Raw genomic sequence first — 19,957 nt, forward strand, 5'->3', positions numbered from 1 at the left:
CATGGCGACATTTTATCGAGTTCGCAGTCGAATATTTTGGAAGCTTTTTACTATTAACAGCTCATGTACGACCCGTAATTAATGAAGGCTAAACATCCACAATTTTTTCGTTATCGGAATTTTTATGTCACCTCTCTTGTTTCAGTTTCCTTGTGCTTGTTCGGATAGTTTTTTGAAGATGAAAATTTCAAAAGCAATGTTTTAAACCTGATTGTTGAGAACTGCGACGTGTTCATTTTCAAAAGGTTCCGTAATTGCCCGATCTTGGTGAAATTAAAATCATTTTATCAGATAAGTACCACTGAAAATAATTTTTTCGAACTAATACTTTGTGTTGATTTTCTCCTTTTAGTTTATTGGAACAGAACTATTAAATCTGAAGGAAGTCGTTGATTAATATCATTCGATGGAACGTCAGATTAATCGATTGTATGAGATAATTAAGTGCATCAGTGAACAAACATATAACTCGCTATGCGTAAGTTTGTGTTATTGTGTTGGTAATTAATTAAATAAGGAAATTTTAATTATGTTAATTTTTAGCGGAAAATTTCAAAGCTCCACCAAATTAATTGAAAGCCTAGTCTTGTAATTAATTGTTTTTAAGAGTTTGTTCTGGTTTGTTAAAGTAACTCCAATTTTATACATTTATAATAATAACAAAATAATCCTATAACGAAACAACAATAATACATAAATTTTATTTATGTTTCTATCGGTTTTTATACTTTGTAATAAAAAGCTACAGTATTTTAATAATCGTTTTTTTGTGTGTAAATATTGCACAATGTTTTTTTGGATGTGAGATTAATTCGTTGTGAATTAAATTTTTTTGTAAAACTAATGAATAAGCATCCAAGTGTAAATGTATGTATTTCTGGTTTGAACCACCGGCGCCATTGGTGGCGCTCCGTGTCATTCCTCCTTGGCGCCACCCGAAGAGGTTGAGCTTCCGCCATCTGTTTTTGGATTCGAGCGAATGTTTTGCTTTCGCTGCCTCGTACGTAATTCTTTCTCGTCGCTCTTTCCAGTGCAGTCGCGAGCTCAGATTGATTAATTAATCGATGTTAATGCAGAGCTAATTAACTTTGGGTCGCATTGCCGGCGTGACAGCGCAGATGACGCGAAAGTAAATCCGTTCGCCTTTTTCTGCGTCAAACCAGGTGAGCAGGTTTTTTCCATTTCGGTGCGTATTGATTGCGAATACTTAGCGCGGGTTTGCGAATCGATTCGCTCGCCCCTCGCTTGCGTTTGGCCGCGGGTTCGATTTTTGTGTGTTTTTCGTGCGTTCAGCGACCGTGACTAACAATTTATTTCGCCACTTGCTAAATCCGTGCCTCGCATTTGCATTCGGAAAAGTACACACAAGAAGCAGACGAGATAGAACCGTCATTCGTGCGGCGCTCGCCAACCTGTTAGGGCTTGATGCATATTTATTAATGCTAATCACTTGTCCTAGACGTATATAATATTCTTATTAATAACACAAGCACTAGCGATATTAATAAACTTGCCTTTTATTTTCATTTCAACGCGAAATGTTTTCAGCAGCGAATCGGTTGCACAAACACCACAATAAGTTGGATTGAATATTGCTGTTGTTTTTTCTTATCTGCACATCTGAACTTTCTCTTTTGTTTTTCCAGAATGGGTCAGACGTTATCAGAGCCCGTGACTGATAAAGAGTCGGCGTGTTGCCAGAACGAGTACCTCAAGGTTGGCTCGAGTAGCATGCAGGGATGGCGAATCAACATGGAAGATTCGCATTGCCACATTTTGTCGCTGCCCGACGACCCAGGCACCGTTTTTCTTGCAGTCTACGATGGACACGGAGGCGAGTGTGCCAAAATTTATTTTGTTTGGTTTTTATTGATAAAAAAAAATAAATTATTGTTTTAGGTGCTAAGGTAGCACAGTATGCGGGGGTAAACTTGCACAAGTTTATAGTAAAGCAGCCAGAATATCAGACAGGAAATATTGAGGAAGCTTTGAGAAAGGTTTGTCATTAAAATATGATTAGAATTATTTTTCTCTCTTCAAATGATGATCCTGGATTAAATTTCAAAGGGGGTTTATAAATTTTATTAACTGTACATTTATTTATCTCATTAAAATTCTTTACTAATGAGTCAATTATATTCTGTCACCAAAATGAATTGCACAAACGTGCACCTGGCACATTCATTGTCAGACTGCGAGTGTAAATATAAGAACATTTCATAATCCGGTCATACTTTCTATTTCAGGGCTTTCTGGCATTGGACCAGGCGATGCTGGCTGAAGAGAGCTTGCGGGATGAAATGGCAGGCTCGACGGCAATTGTGGTTCTAATAAAAAACGACACATTGTACTGCGTAAGTGCCGCAACGCTCGTCTGACGCATCCAGTAATCCGTTCTCTTTTGGCAGGCGAATGTCGGTGACTCGAGAGCGATTGCATGCATTATGGGCAAGGAGGAGAGTCTGTCCAACGACCACAAGCCAAGTTACCCGACGGAAAAGCGCAGAATACGAGCGGCAGGCGGTTGGGTCGAATCGAACCGGGTGAACGGAAACTTGGCTCTGTCCAGAGCGCTCGGCGACTTTGTTTTCAAACGCAACGAGTCGAAACCACCGGAGGAGCAAGTCGTCACTGGTAATTGATTCATTCTCACAACGGAGAAAAGCGTTGGTTAACAAAAACTAAATTCCCAAAGCTCTGCCAGACATTGAAGTCAGAACTGTAACTTCGGATTGGGAGTTTGTACTGCTCGCCTGTGATGGAATTTGGGATGTCATGGGTCGGGAGGTAAATTATGAATTTTTTAATAGAGTTTCCAAGTATCCTTATTGAGTAATTTTCTAGATCAAAATTTTCAAATATTTGATTTTGATTGAGATTGAAAGAAATGAATTCATGTATTTTTCCTCATTGCAATGATTTGTTCAGAATAATGTGATTCTAAATTTGAAATAGGCTGCAATAATGTTTTCCCATGATAACTAAATTTATTTCCATTTCATTTTTTTTTTTTATTGACAAAAAACAACAATATTTTTTGATAGCAGTTATTTGCTTAAAAGCATTACAATTTTTTGAAATTCAAGATAACTAATGAATTATGAAAAAAGGGGAATCGAATAGTAAAGAACAGTTCCTGGGATGCACCACTTAGGGAATTCTAAGTCCATCCCGATGGCGCCAAGGAAGAAGCTCATTTTATAGCCTCTATTTTCCTGAGTGTTGCATCCCCGGAACTATTCTTTACTTTTTCACATTTTTTTTTTATTAATTCACTACTTTCAACTTAATTATTATGTAGTTTTTTTCCCATCTTTCCTATTATATAATATTTTGCTGTCATTTCAGGAAGTCTGCGACTTTGTTCGACTACGCTTATCAACAGGGATGGAACCGGAAATTATTTGCGAAGAGCTGATGACCAGGTGTCTCGCGCCAGACTGCCACATGGGAGGCCTTGGCTGTGACAATATGACTGTGGTCATCGCTTGCTTCCTGCACGGCGAACCCTTTTCGCAGCTGGTGGCGAAATGCGCCCGGCCGGTGAGTCGCCAGGTCGACGATCTCATGCCCTGGTAATGGAGTGCGGTCACTAACAAAAAGCAAACAGCCCTCGGTTGGACGAATTGTAATTGTTTCGTCCCTGGCTTAGTTTAGAGCTAAGCATTGTGTTTTGGATTGCAGCACAATAATCAATCAATCTCACTGTCAGTACACTAAAAATATTTTCATATGTGATAGTCACGTGTCATAATCATGAGAGAGAAAGAAATTATATTAACCTTAGTGTTTAATAATGCACACCAAGAGTGCAAGAGCGCATGCCACTCACACGGAACTGGAACTTTTACGCCTCCCGCAGAGGCCGTCAATATTGAATCAAATGATGTTTTTTTTTATAATTTTAAACTGCATACTTCCTATGTTTTATATATGTGAATCATTTTCAAGTCCGTCTTATTTCCGCAATTTTATTTTTTAAATTTACTGTTTCAGATAATTGTAGAGGATAAATCAGAGCAAGTTGTTGAAAATTATTTTCATCTTGTCTACTCGAAAATAAGTTCTAAGGTTCCGAAACTGCCACTTATCTCTAAACAGCGAAAGCTCTAAACTTTTAAACCCAGCTCACCGCGCGTATTCTTTCGTTTTTGTTTTGTTTTGCGAATTTTATCTCTCCCTGCATTTTTGCAATTTTTGCTATGAATATAACTTTAATGTATATTATATTTAAAAACTTTTAAACACCACCACCAATTTTAAGTCAAATATTCCTTCGAGAACTTGGCAACTTCCAAATTTCTTCCTATATACTGTATTGTCTAATAATTTAGCTAGTCAATGGCCGGGCGTCCAACACTGCGTCCTGGCTCGTAGATGCAAAAAAATTTAGTGCAATCGGCTTCTAGACACAGTTTGATTACTTTATGAAGCATCAGCTCCCGTGTTCATTTATTTGTTTAAAAACCACGCTCGCTTAGTGAGTACTTAAAAGTGATTTGTAATAAGAGATAATAATGTAACAAAAGAAAATATATTAAAATTCAGGTTATATTGTTATGTCCTGCATTTCATTTGAACTCCAACACCTGTTTACAAGGAGAGCCAATTAAGAAATTTAAAAACCTTGCGAAAGACAAATTCTGATGATTTTTCATGATGAGGAATATATCTATGTCATTATTTTAAAGGTTTTATAAATATTTCCAAAGTACCTTTATAATTTCACATATTTATTTTTCTTCTGCATTTTTGTTGGGGTGGGTGCAGTGCCTCCAGGATACATTTGAGATGAATTTTGAGCTCCAACTTTTGGAAAAATACCGCTCTCATTTTTATATATTCTATTGGTTTCAGAATCCAAAATTTTGACGGATTTTTGACTGTTTTTTCCTAAAAAATTTGAAATTGGCAAAGCTCGATTAAAAATAAAAATAGAAAGAAAGCTTTTTCCTGTACCATTCATAACTTTTCATTGCAAACAACTTTCCCATTGACCTCAAGGCCAATATTCAAGGTCACTTGTATGTACTGTAAGAATAAAAATTATGTGCTTTGATAATATGCAATATTTTAAGTAATATTTAGCTAAAAAAAAAAATTGGTAAATACAAGTTCCCAAAGAGAAGTTTGCAAATTTACTGAGGCTTCAAAATTAAAGGATTTACTTTAATAGAAACGAAAAATTTAAAACTAAAATAATTAAAAAGCTTACAGTGTTACATAATTATGTGGGGGAAAAATAAAAAAAAATTCAAATTAATAGGAATAAAAAATTATTCAAGTTGCCAAAAATTTTCATTTTAGATTGAAACTTTCTTACAATTAGTAAAATAATCGATTTCATTAATATTTTGATAACAGAAAATCGGTTCTCTTAACTTTTTAGCTGCTTATTAACCAAATCTAAAAACTAATTAATGCTCAAGCTTAGAGCTGCGTACAATGCAAAAAGTGCAGTAGAGAACAATTTGCGCAGCGGGCGAGGGCTCATTACCTTGGCAGCCACCAAGGTGCAGCGTGGCGTATTTGCAAAATGCCATTATTTATAATTATAAGCGTATGGTGCTTCTGTGTATGCTCCGCGGGTACACCATGCGCTTTTTATTATTTATTTCACTCCCCAGTCGCTCGCAAAAACACATTCAAGCTGAAAAACGCGCGGCACTTGCTAGCGCGCTTACACGCTTATTTGCATGCAGCAGAAATTCCAATTTGCGCTATACAAATATACACCCCGAGGTTTTCTCTCCCATATATAATTATTATATAAGCATTTGCGAGCGTAAATTAAAAAGCACTTGTGTCTTTTAGCATGCATGAACGCCCGCAAAACCGCGTGTATATTAACACACGTGAAAAGAGAGCAGCAAATGCGCCAAAACCCACACAAATTAAGAAAGGAAAAATCAGCGCATGCAGCAGCAGTTTTTTTTTCGCTCATAAGTGCCGCTCGCTGCTTCGACGAGGTGCGAGTTTTAATGGCGCAGCCTTGCTGTGTGCTTATTATTAATTCGCGGCTGCGAGTCGAATAGCGCGCCGCTCATGCGAGAATATTTAATTTACCAAGGGCGCGCCCCTGTGTTTTTGCTTGACGGGAAAATAAAATCTACGCCGCGCATTTTCCGGAATTTACCGCCTCGAGAATAATTCAAGTGTTGGCAGATTTTCTTTTTCTTTTGGCTTAATAGTAAAAAAGCCCGTAATTACATAGCTTCAGCTCGGCGAGTAGGTTTAATTTTTGGAAACACCTATTTGCTTCCAAACTGGGCCTATGATTTTAAGTAAGTTGATATAACTTGAGCTGGCTGCCTATTATCTCCCATTTCTTGTATGATATGTTGCGAGAGAATAAATTAATTGAATTCTGGAGCGCATTAGGTTTTTCCTTTAAGAAATAATCTGCTACGTAAAACTTCATCACTATATATGGAATTTTCTGAACTTTCTTAAAAAACGAGATACTGCAAGATATTTTAAATTTAAATTAAAAGAAAATTTATAACATTTTATTTAAAATGAGTTAATAACAATAAATTGCATGAATACGGCTTCAAAATGATTATTGCAATTGAATGCACAATTTCCAGACTTTTATCGGAAGCTACATAATTATGAAGGTGTAAAAAAAATCCTCACATGTTTTCTATTGCCGCTGAAAAATGTGTTTTTGCTATTTAATTTTATAAATATGCTCATTACGAGAAAAGTGACCAATAAAATCAACCAATATTTCAGCATGAAATTTATCCTTTTTACCAATAAATTTTACAGATTTTAAACAAATGTATTTTTAAGAAGGTCAAGTAAATGTTCTGAAAAAGGGAGATGATGAATATATTACATTCGGCAAGCACTATCGCGAGTTCTTTCTATTATATGGGCAGAAGATGCAAAATTAATCCAAGACGGCCGTGCATAATTGAAAAGTATTGTAAAAAAATCCTCTGTTGTCTCGAGTCTTGCTTCCTTTTTTACACTAGAGCCGCAAACATTGATTTTCCCCCGCTTTCTGCGCGCTTAACTGTGCAAGTCATACACAAAAAAGAATAGAGAGAGAGAGGCATAATAAGCAAAACACTTTTTGTCAAGATTTAAGAATCGATTTTGTCAATCACAAAAGAGAGCCGCCGTCGAGCGTCGTCGACTATCCGCGCCAGATAATAGATGAGTGCTGTGTATCTATGTAGGCAACCCTCCTTAAGTGTAGCCTCCCCCGCATTACATAATATATATGTATTATCATCCACCTCTCATTCATTTTCCACCCTCTCTACTTTCCAATTGTTGTCGCAGATAGATGGATAGATAGATAGACCAGCTCTCAACAAAAGCCACTGACTAGCCCGTTGTGTAAACAGAGCAAGTCTCATATCTGCACATCGCGCGCAGCAGCTGACGAAGAAGGAAAGTAACGCGATCCGAATCTAATTTGGCCGGCAAAAAATTTTGATGGTAATGCAGGTTTTTTTTGTCTCGGTGCGATTAGGGGATTTTCTCGCCGTGTGAATCGAGAGCAGCTTCTATTTTTTTTTTCGTCTCCTCGCGTTCTCATTTGTATGTATTCACTATTCAGCTTTCTGTATACGTGTTGTGTGCAGCGATATAATAAATGTTTGCGGCGATGAATGGGGAGGCTAAATGCTATAATTGTGTAGTTCACACAACAATGCAGCGCCGGGGTGTTAGGGCGCACCCCTTCGACGAACGCACAATGGCCAAATATTATGGAATAAAATTAAATCTCGCCCGAGCATTTGCAGTGCCAAAAGCAGAGTGACGACGGATTCATTTGTTCACATGTAAATAAATATAATGCTCATTCACACATACATATATTCAAATTTGAAGACTGCAATATGCGTTCGACAATCTTGCGCGTCTGCACTCGAGGTTTGCTTTTTCCCCAAACAATGCGCGACAAGTTGAAATGGGGCGTCTGCATTCGAACCGCAATTTAAATCGACTTGAATTGTCCATTGTAATAATCGAATCTGATACAGCAGAACATTATTTTCAAGAAAAAAAGGAGTGAATAAATATTAATTACAAATTATTCTATACTTTTATAACTCATTATAATATATTCATGAACAAGAAATATTTAAAGTGGAAAAATGAATGAATTCATTTATTGAAGGAGAAATAAAACAATTCTTTTCAATGAGACCAATTCTCTTTAATAATAAAATGCTTGTATTTGTATCAAATTTAAAGACAATTATATATTAACATTTTCCTTCAATACAGTTTACTGAATCATTTTCATCCTACACTCTGTAAAAACGAAATTTTGCAATGCTTAAATTAATTTTATTTCCCTGAAGATTTAAAATTTAATTTTAGTTATTTCAAGCATGCCAAATTAATTAACAATTGAGTGAGATTTTGCTTCTCATGCCAAATTTCAAGAGGCAAATTTGGAAAACGAGTAATAAGAATAACTCTGTATTAGAACTTGGTTGCATATTTTAATTTTCACAAATGAAATGCTTGGAAATAGCAGTTTATATTGATCAAAGTGTCAATAAAAGAGAGCCGGCGAGAAAATTCTTTTTTAATATTAAAGGAAACGAATCCAGGTCACGAGGCGGCAGGTAAAGCAGTCGTTTCTCAATTTCCCGCATTTTCCATTTCCAGATGAGCACGCGCGCGCACTCTGCTGTATATAAATAGAGGGACACACAGCACAATTCTTCTTCTTCTTTTCCATCCATATATTTATGCGAGAGAATAAATATAATACGCACAATGGCGCGGCAACAGCAGCAGAAGCGGTGCTCACTGTAATGAAAAAGGAGGAAGGACTGAATAAATAATGTGTGCGCCGCACACGAATGATGAAAAACTTTTTCTCCAAATACTGCATTTATATTGTGCGCGAATAATACAGCTTCACTGCCATTTTGTTCGATGAAAGGAAGGAAAAACTTTTTATCATTGTTACAAAAGCAACAAAAGTCTCTCTCTCTCTCCTGAAAGTCCTATAGAAAACTGACATTGTTGTGAGGGCCTTGCTTGCTTGCTTCTGGTGCTGCTGGCTGCATAGAAAAAGGTATATACAATAGTGGAGCTAAAGGAGGCGCCATTGTCTGCTCACAATGGCCCCTACTGTGGTAACAAAACTCTTTGAATAAGGAAGTTTTCAGAATAACACACTGCGCCGCTCGCTAGCTCTCTTTCCCCACCTCTTCCCTACCAGCAGTAATAAATTTTATAAAGTTATGGGAAAAAATCGCTTCTGCTTTTCGGACGTAAATCTATAGAAGAGTCAGTCAATATTTTTTATCTCTTTTTTGCGAGGAATAAACTCGGAGTTGATGGATTTGCCGCACTCGTTGCAGACAATATATCAATGATCTTTCTCTCTTTTTGATGCACCCCCTCCCTATTGAGGGGTGATTTAAGTGCACAAAGTGGAGCATTATGCGGAGAAATTTGCTTCCTTTCGTGTCCGGCCGCCGCGTCCACTTGAATGGAGAGTGCAACACGCTTAGTAATTTATTTGCATGAGTGGCACATTTCGGCCACAGCAGATAAGGATCATTGATTCTTGTTTGCTCTCTTCCTCTCTCTTCAGACACGGTTATTTTATTTTGTTATTTATCGTCAAGTGCCGCCCTCATTAGCACACGGAGAGACTCTGTGTCCGATCATACTTCAATTTTATACGATCTGATCGCCTAAAAACGACACAGTGAAAAAAATCGTACAGCGTTTACGATCTGGTGATCGGACAGAGCGTGCAAGCTGGATTGTATAGCGCGTTCGGCGTGCTCGCATAAGCTATACGAGCGAAAGCCTACTATTTTGTCTGATCAGAGATCGGACAAAACAGCGTAGCACTCAATCGGCTGCTCTTTACGATCTTTGATCGGACAAACTAGAGGATCTTTGGTTGTATAAGCTTTACAATTTAGATCTTCTGTTATTATTTTTATTTTTCATTTCATATTTATTTTTATTTTAGGAATTCAAGTGATAAACAAATACAAGTTCAAATAGAGTTTAATATTTTTTATTGAGGAGTACAAAGTACAGAATATAAAATTTATTTGTTATACATCGTCAAAAATCAAATTAACAAATAATGGCACAAAAGTTTGACAAGTTTATTCAGCTTGTCGTCATGCTCAAGAATTTTATCTAACGTATTATTAGTCTCTTTAACAATAAATTTTAAAAAATGCTACTCTGGCTAATTTTTTATGCTATTCAATTCTGGCATAATTCCTTTAAATTTAACAATTCATTTCAAGCTAAGTTTGCGGAATTAAAATTTCAAAGAGAGAAAATGGACTCATCACTCTTAAAAGGTTGATCCTCAGTTTTAGTATCCCGGTGGGGTGAAATTTTGATGTTGTCCATCCCGGCCGGATGCAGTTTGGTTCTTGTGGTTTGCGAATCAGTGAAAATTTCTGCAACATTTGAAATTGACAAATTAAATTGCTATAATGATCATTTTAGGCATTGCTGTACCAAAGCATTAATGAATTAATTTCCTAATAGAAATGCAAACAAGAAGACACCTCACCTTTTTTAAAGTTAGTTTTTTTGAGCATTCTTGTTCCAATTTTGAGCCGCTGCGTAGCACTGCATTCAGGGAGGACTCATAGCTTGGCAGCAGCTAAATTAACTCAAAAGAGATTTTTCTGAAAACACAGATGGAAATCGAATTTTAAATACAAGGCCTTTTAATTCAATGTGTTTTGATTTACCTTCAGTGCGTGGAATTTGAATTCGATCTCAGGGGCAGTTTTCTTTCTAAATTGTTTGAAATTTTATACAAACTTAGGAGCAATACATCCGCACAGGTCCAGGTCTTCTCTCCAACTGACGCCAAGCCAAAGTTTTGGAGGGAAGCTTCGGAAAAACGACCGTTGGCTATTTTTGAAAAGGAATTTCTCAAAAGTTGCTGATAAACAAGCGCGGTTCTCTTGGGCGCGTTCCGATCAGACCAGAAATTTTGTCTGATCGCTGATCGGACACTCCGTTCATTCACGCTGATCGTCTCATGTAGAAGAACTGGGTCGCATATTTTGTCCGATCAGTGATTGTAAGGACTATTCTTTACGATCTAGATCGGACATTTTATACAATCACTTTTAGGTGATCAAAAATCTCACTTTACTTCCGATCAGATCGGATACATTATACGATTGATCGGAAGGATTTGCTCCATACGATCACGCTCGGACATCCAGTCTCTCCGTGCATCATCGTCTCTATGGATTATCATCAGATTGTGCGAAATACGAAATGCCATCTGCGAAACAACTCCTGCAGTTTTCTCCTTATTTCTTTGTGTTGGAATGGATCTTTCATGTGTTTCTGCATCTCCCCGGAGAGATCTGAATATCTGCAATGAGCCATTCTTTTGTTCTCCGCCGCACAATGCAGTCTCCAATGAAAAGTTTTTGTATTGTATATAAATTCCATGAGGCTTTTGTTGGTAGGAAATAACCAACAAAACCAATTCCAATCACATGGTTAGTTCGCCTGCCAAAGATTCTGCAGCAACCCGCTCGACTGAGATGCTCTGCCGGTTGCATACCAACAAAATTCCAGACTGGTTTCGTGGCTCCGTGAATCTGTTAGAAGGTTAATATTTAAAAAAATTACTTTAGGCAGAGAGACCTTTTCTGTGAAACAACCCTCTTTATTCATGTCAAATTATAGTTGCCTTGCAGGTTTCAAAATTAAATTAAATTAATAGTTTTCAGTTTTAAGTGAAATTAAATTTACGGAACTAATTCTATGAACAAATTATATATATTTTAGCAAATTTAATAAATGTAATAAAATAATGATAAGATAAACAATAAAATATACAAACACGAGTGAGCACGATAAATGTGACAATATTAATAAATTTGTTTTTCAATAGATTTGGAATTTATCATCTTAACCAAATAGTATCAATTGGGAAAAAAATTATGTACGTATCGGTTATTGAAAATTTTCGCACTTCATTGTCAGATTTGCAATATATTATCAATGACCCTAAACAGATGTTATCCAGTTTGAAAATAAGTTCATAGGTTTTAAAAAACAGAACACTTTTTTGCCGTCTTTTATAGCAGCAGTAAATTGTAGTGAAACCGGAATTTTAAGCGTAATATTTTTAGCATAGTAGATTGAAAATTAAAATAATAATAGTTTTAAGCATTTTAAATATTATTAAATCTTTTAATCAATCATATATTTATATAAACACAAGTCCTAAGTGAACAACTACATACAAAATACAACAATTTATCTTATAATTTGATCCCTTTAAATGTTTTTATTTAATTGTAATATTTTAAAACTTTGATCTTTACATATGAAATGAACCATAATTATTTATTGAAAGAAAATAATTTTTAAACAATAAAAGTATACATTTTATAAATTTGTATTATGAAATATAATAGTAAAATAACTGACAATAAATTAGAAAAATCTATCCAATTGCCAGCACATGATCATTCACTTCAATATCTTATTGCAAACTGCCAAACAATAAAAGTTAAAATTAATAATTGAATAAATTTTTTATTTGATTCAACTCATTAAAAATAATTTTAATGAATATTTTGGTACCAGTCTGAACCAAATAATAATCGGTGTTATTTTTCATATTTGCAATTATTAATCAATTAATCTACAAAAATTATGGAAGCTTTTTCTGCAAAACTCATTATATTTATTATGTATTTATCGTAATTTGCATTTCTTGATTATTATCCACCAGTCTTGTTTCTGGTCATATAATTTGAAAAAATGTGCGTGTGTCTGGAACTGACAATGCTGCGTGTCGATCGAATGGCAAAAGTAAATGTATTCACAACAAGCACCCTAGCAGCATTTACTTGGCATTTCGGCAAAGACCGACCGACTAACACAATGCAATCAGATTATTTGACCGTATTGTGCGCTCGGCGGCTCTCCATTATGCACACAATGTGTATAACTGATGGGAAGAGCTACACAGCGACTTGCGCCGCGCCTGCACGTTTATTGTAAACCGATCAATACTCGCTCTCACAGTGTAATACAAGCGAGCGAGAGTCGCCCCTCGCTGCTGAAATTTCAATTAATGAACCCAACATTCTCTACCAGCAGCCGATCCGCGCCGTTCGCATTGGCGGGTAAATCGATGGTGATGAGATGAGTGAATGTATTTTTCCCGGCACAATGCGCACACAATAAGTTTTATCTCCCCGCTGCAGCAGCCAGCAAGGTGCTCTCCGGAGAATGATAAAAGAATTGCGAGATTGAAAAAAGCACAAAAAGCAGGGATTCCGCCACTGCGCCGCAATGCCTTGCCGTGTGCACCGTTCTACCCGAAAACGGGGTATTGGAAAAAGCAACGGAAATTGGACAATTCATATTGTGCGGTTCAAATGCAGACATATTTTTGTATTGAAACACTAAATTTTTAAATAACAATTTTACATCCTGATGCTTTATTTACAAACAGAAAAAATTTCTTTAGGCTTATTTTGCTCTATTACTTTCAAAAAATTCTTGCTGTAAAAGGGTGTTTTGTTCCATTTTTTCACACAATTTATTTTCAAAATTTAATGTAAATAACGTGGATAAATAACCAATAATTGCGTAATAAACATATTTAAGTAAATAGAAATTTCTGATACATAGATATGTAAAAAAAAAGAAAAGAAATTGGCGGCATTTGAAGTCAAATTTATGTAAATTCATTCAATTAAAAAAATTGGGAATGTTCTACTTTCATAAAATTCAAAATCTTCAAACTTTCAACATCCCTTCTTGACCTCTTCCTGACCCTTTGATTTTGTATTATTGTTGTTTATTTTTCCAAATTGTTACATCACATATCAAATTACTTACATTCAATTGTTGGACAATTTTTTTTTAATAAAAGGAATTGAACGACAAAACGGCACCACCACTAACAAGAATTTCGTTAAAACTTCAGAAATAAAAAAGAACCCATCCGCCGCAGTGAGCCTTGGTATCTGAAAAAATTTGACAAAAGATATGCGTTTAATTTTTTATTCACAATTTAACTATCTCCAAATATATAATTAATATTTAATATAATTATATGTATATTAATTGACATCTGTTTTAGTTTGCGCAATTCCTTATAGAATTTGTGCAAAGTGAATTAATTGGATTTTTTTAAGTTGTAAAAGTTTATTATTTATAAAACATGTCTTTAACAAACTTTGCGTACCCCAAAGCACGGTATAAGCTTGTAAGCAGCCAGCGTGGCTCTTTCGTTGAAAAGAGATCCGATCCTCTGGTCGGACACAATAATGTGCTTGCTGGTTTTGAATCGCACCCACCTCTATACATGTATGCACATTTTTCTGCTGCATCATCGTGAGACAGGAATGAATAATAATTTATTTGGCGGTGCTGATTATCGGCGTCACATATCGACAGACCGAGCCAGTCATTATTCTAATCAGACAGTTGTTTTGTTGAGCACCGAACAAATAACACGCGCAGTTATTGGATTGCCCTGCCAGTCTGAAAGGAAAAGAGTAAAAAAGCAGCACGCAGAGAGGGCGGGAAAGCGGCGCTCTTCTATATACACACCAGCGAGTCTCATTTTTTAATTACTTTTCAACAACTTTTGCACACAAACAGTGAGAGAGAGAGAAAGAGAGACCGGCGGAGGCAGCATTCTCTCTCTCATTATTCCTTTTCAGCGCCAACGTTCTCTCTTCTCTCGTCAATTCTGTTTCGTCGATTTTGCTCTGCTTTTCTTCTCTTTCTTTTGTTGCCGCACCCTAGCTCTTTTCTCCTCCTCTCTTTCCGCGCACTCTCTCTCAATCCTCTCTCAGTGTTGTATTGATATTGTTAGCAGCTCTTTCGGAGTGAGCTTTTAATAATTAGAGCAAGCTTGTTATTTTGATTGTGCGCGCGCGAGCTTTGATAAAATAATTGATGATTATCCAACCGCATTGTCGCAGCAGCCGAAACGCGCGCGCCTCTCTATATAGCTGCGTGCGTGTATATTTTAATTGAAAACCTCTCTTGGCGTCTCCCGTCGCGAGTTCGCGACGAGGGAATGACGCACGACACGAGTTTCCTGCTTTTTATCCTTCTCCGTGCATGCGAAATGAGCCAAACGAGCATTTTGCGAAACAAGCCAGCCGAGCACTAATGGAGTGTTTTGCCACTTGGCCACCCTAATTCGCTAATCTGCTGACTGCTCATATTATAAATGACTTCTGAGAAATGAGACAAAAGTGCGACACAAAACTTTTCACTGCTTTCAATCAGTCTCTTTCAAAATATACAAATACAAAATAAGAAAGTCGGACGAGCAAAAGGAAATCGCTGATCAAAAATATAAAATTTATTTAATTTGATACAACTTAATGTAAAAGCACTTTTTTCTTATTCATATTTAAACTTTAAAATAAAAAAATATTGAAGTTGAAAACTTCATCAAATTTAGATTAGACTCTTTCCTTTATCAATATGGAACATTTAAAATTTTTATATAAATAGAAATTGCAATGATATCAATTAATATATCAGAGAACTGTCTAAAAACAAATTTTTTCATTAAATTGGGTAATCCTAAAACTATTTATTTATCTATTTTGATCTTTATTCTCCATTCAATAAATATTTAAATTGATTTTTTTTTAATAATATTTAAGATTACAATTTTTTATTCAAATCATATTTCTAAATAAAAGCCATTAAGACATATCAATTATATAAATTACATTACACCTAATTACATTCAATATCAATTAAGTCTGTAAAAGCTCTTTTAAATTTTATACAGACAAATCAAATTTCAATCATATTAAAAGTTTCATTCAACATTTTACATGATTTTACATCTTGGATGTTTTGGAGATTCAAGGAAACTTCCATTTAAATAATCAGCAGTTTTCAAAAATTATAACTTAATATAAAACAACATCACACTTTCGGAGAGAAAAAAACTGCAGATCGAGTTTGTATTTTTTATGGCCCGTTATGGTCTACCACAATACATATGCCAATCAACCCTGAGCTTTTTTTTTCGGGGCTTTTGGTAATTCCAGAAGCAAATCCAATAAACCCATTTATATACTTGCTACAATAAGAACTGCCAACTCAGCCAGCAGATCGTCCGTCCACCCGCACATCCCCCGGCCGACTTAAAAGTAACAAACAACCGCGTCGATCTCTGTTGAGCAGACGCAGGCGGAGGTGTTTTTTGGGAGTTTTGCGCCGCATTACGTCGAATTAGCCACGCGAGTGATGTAATTAAGTCGCTTACGAACACACGCACGTGATTTTTTAATTTCCTGCTCAATGGTTTTGCCGCCGCTGCTGGTGTTTGTTAGTTATTCAGCAAAAATGAAATTCCCGCGAGAGAGAAAGAGCCGAGAAAACCGGCAGGGATGGGGGGAGAATGAATAGCTGACGAGGGTGCATTCATGTGCATGCACAGAGAGCTTGTTTTTCAAAAATAGAAAGAAAAGAATGGAAAAAGCCATTAAGAGAAATGACAAGCTAAAACGCAGACAATGGCCGAAGGGAGAGATGTGTTCCAACAATGCGAAACAAAAGGACCTTTTTTCATAAGCATTGTGACGTCACTTTAGAGGGACACACGCAGAAAAAAGCCCAGGCCTCTCTGCGTGTAAATAAAAAAGCATTGCGCGCACCAGCAGCGCACCATTCAAATTTGGAAACAATCGCCAAAATGCTTTTTTGTTTCCATTTTGGCGGCGAGAATAAAAGTGCGAAAATTCGGCTTGTTCGTTCTTTTGCCGCGCGCACATGACAAAATAATACAATAATAACAAAAAACTGTAATCGAACACAAAAGCCGGACGAGTCCATCAAATTATTAAACACCAAAGAATAGAAATTAAAGAGAATAGCTTGTGTGGCATTATTTCTTTATTTTCTCTGTTTTTTGTATTATTGTATGGGGAAGTTTGTGGAAAAAAAATTCCATTTTAAGCACTTAAATATAAATTCAGCAGAATATCGCAGTTATTCAACTTTGTATTCCGCAAAACAAATTACTTAAAAAGTTTTATCAATTTGGATTAGAGCGAAATAAAATTACTGTCCGTGTTTTAGAAAAAATTAGATGTTTTCTAATTCAGCAATTCGTTATCCTTGTAATAAATAAAAATGTCATGCGGTCAAAATTGAAATTTAACGCTGAACGATATTTTGAGCTATAAGGTCAACCTTGTGATGCGCGTTTTAGAAAGTTTCATGTTCTGCAAGATTGTTGCACGGATCAACAAAGATGTCTCTTGCTTGGCTGCAGGTTATTGAATTCCAGCACAAAATAAAACCTTTCCACCGATTCCATGCTAAAATGTATTCAAACAAGATAAAATGCTATGTATTAATTCCTGTCACCAAATTTAGTGTGATGCTCACATTAAAAAATAATTTAATGTGTTTAATTAAATTATGCCAATGTCATATATTGACATAATTTAAATTAATTTATAATATAACAAAGTTATGATTTTTTGCTACTAGTTAATAGGACCGCTTTTTTTTATCAAGTCTCGTGTCTCGTATTGCAGCTGATGAACTATAATTTGAATAGTTTGAAATTTATATAATATTTTTCATTAATTGATTGATTTATTGTTGATAAAACGCCAAAGGCGTGCAAAGACCTTAAAAATAAGAACAGAAAATACAAAGGAATTTAAAAAGAAATTTTTCATCAATAAAAGAACATTTTAAAGTAATTTCAAAACAAGGTTATGTATATTAAAGATTATCTAATTATTATGTTTAAATTTTTTAATTCCTTGGTGGGTTTTTTTATTCGTATAGAAAAACCAAAACTTTCATAATATGGCTCTATATCACTCTTCATGATCCAAAAAAATATAAATAACTTAATTAAAACCATGCATTGAGGAAAATTCATAATTTAAATTCAAGCATCGTGACTTAATTACAAATCGTTAAATTTTTGCATAAAATATTTAAGAATAATTTCAATATTTGGAATTGATAAGAATAGCAAGACGTTATTGCTCAAGTAACTCTTTTTGCGGAGCAAGAGCGGAATATCATTTCTTTTCAGCCCCCCAACGTGAGAAATTGCGCGCCGATTGACTGCAGCGAGTGTAAAGAATATAAAGATTAATCTGGCGCATATTGGCCGCAGCAAATATACATCTCTGCACAAACACTTGGGGGAGCGAGCGAGAAAATATTCGCTCCAGGTCAAGGGTGTGACAGCAGCAGCAGCAGCACATTATATTGTAGTGCCAAAGGGGGCTCATTTCAATCAGAAAGAAGAAAGATGCGTTTTATGCTTCCTTTGTTGGTTCCTCTTCCTGCCCCAACGCATTCTGTCCCTCTCTCAGTATGTGTTTGATTGCCCAGCAGCATTAAGAAAAGCAGGAAATGGAGAGAAGAGCTGGACATTAGCATGGGGCATTCCATTCAAGCGCTCCCCAGGAGGCGATCTCGCGCGTTTCAGCCTCTCTTTTCAATCCTTTATTTGTTTAATGTGCCAGCCTGAAGCAGCAGTTCAGGCGTGAAAATTGAGCGATTTATACACTTCCTTCCAGGCATTTCGAATAGCAGAGTGACCAATTGGGTGTAAAAGAGGATTAAAGGAACATTGAAAAGCAATAAATATTACATTCTGTCAAGTGAAAAAGTATAAAGAATTTTAATTGAAAAAAGCTTTTGCTTCACACCAACTGGGTTTTATACCCATCAACATTTTTTTGAACGTCCGGCCTGCATCAAATTGTAAATAATTTTCTTGCAATATAAAAGTTTAGTCAAAATTTAATTGGATAAAATAAAGCTTTTGAATTTTTAATTCATTAGAGAAATTTCTCTTTTCCAAAATTAAATAAAAGAATGAAGAACTCGCCGAAAAAAGATGGGAGCAAAAATATTTTGATCGCTAAAATGTGTAAAGGTCAATTTATTTTAAGTGTTGTTTAATTGATGCTCGGTTTTTCCTCAAACTGGGTAATTAAGACTTATTTAATTTTTTCTACTTGCTTTTCAGTCACAAACCGCAGCCATAATTTGTTGGCTTAAAATTAATGCACAAAATTTACAAGAAAGAAAAAATATAGTCTAACTTGTAGATTAAAAAATAAAAACATTGAATTTTTCGGAATCTATTATTATTGAAGAGTTGAGTTTTTTAATGTATATAAAATGTCAAGTTTAGGGTTTGACTTAAGATTTAAATTTTTGGCAAAGAGAAGAAAATTAGCTTTATTGCTATAGCTCAGATGTAGCTTTTCTGATGCATGATAAATTTAAATTAAAAAATTGAAGGAAGTAAGACTTTTCGCAAAACAACATTTTCACATGAAAAAAAATGAATTCCATTCAATGGAATTTTGTTGGAATTTGGTGAAACCGCAGAGCAGCGTAGTTTCAATTTTAAATTCAAGTAGAATAATTCCAGCCTTGGTATTAATTTCTACATATATTCCAAATAAAATGTAAATTTTCAAGAAAATCAGAGGAACTTAAAAATCACCATCGAGATTCTGAAATATTTAATTAAATTGTGCCTGCACTTGCTCTCTACTCCACAAAAAATTCAAAATTCCATTACAAATAACACTGATAAAAATTGATCTCTTCCGCAGATATTCAACGGAATTGACGATGAATTAATTTCTAATATTTTTTCTTTGAGGCTCTTTGTATGTAAATTTCTTTCGTATACAGTTAATCAGCAAATGAGCAAAAAAAGTAGCAACGCCATTTGAACAAAGTGATTTTGCAATGATAAAATTGCACGCTGCGAGATAGAATACAGAAGTAAGCATTCTCTTGGCAAAGTGCGATTGTGTGCGCGAGAGAGGCACACAAAAGCGCACAAACACGCCGATGACAAAGGAGTGCACCTTGGCAGCTCGGGGGGCGTGGCCTCGGCTCGATTGGTGGCCGCGCGGCCACGCCCCCTCGCCCCGCTCGGTGCGAGCGAGAACCCCAATATTGT

At 35.6% G+C, this 19,957-nt stretch overlaps 1 protein-coding gene across 4 annotated transcripts; it reads left to right on the plus strand.

Annotated features, from left to right (window-relative positions):
* Positions 1–949: 949 nt before the first annotated feature.
* Positions 950–4,560, plus strand: LOC132202391 (probable protein phosphatase 2C T23F11.1). 4 transcript variants are annotated; one of them, XM_059629269.1, is made up of 8 exons: positions 950–1,163; positions 1,647–1,834; positions 1,900–1,997; positions 2,247–2,354; positions 2,409–2,634; positions 2,696–2,787; positions 3,349–3,543; positions 3,997–4,560. In XM_059629269.1, the coding sequence occupies exons 2-8, from the start codon at positions 1,648–1,650 to the stop codon at positions 4,111–4,113; spliced, it is 1,023 nt and encodes a 340-aa protein (XP_059485252.1). In that variant the 5' UTR covers positions 950–1,163; position 1,647; the 3' UTR covers positions 4,114–4,560. The 4 variants fall into 4 exon arrangements, with proteins under 4 accessions (XP_059485252.1, XP_059485253.1, XP_059485254.1 ...); XM_059629270.1 differs by lacking the exon at positions 950–1,163 and adding an exon at positions 1,256–1,414; XM_059629271.1 differs by lacking the exon at positions 950–1,163 and adding an exon at positions 1,263–1,461.
* Positions 4,561–19,957: the final 15,397 nt, after the last annotated feature.

This window comes from Neocloeon triangulifer, unplaced genomic scaffold (genome assembly GCF_031216515.1).
Source record: "Neocloeon triangulifer isolate White Clay Creek 2 clone unplaced genomic scaffold, ASM3121651v1 ptg000015l, whole genome shotgun sequence".
Classification (NCBI taxonomy): Eukaryota; Metazoa; Arthropoda; class Insecta; order Ephemeroptera; family Baetidae; genus Neocloeon; species Neocloeon triangulifer.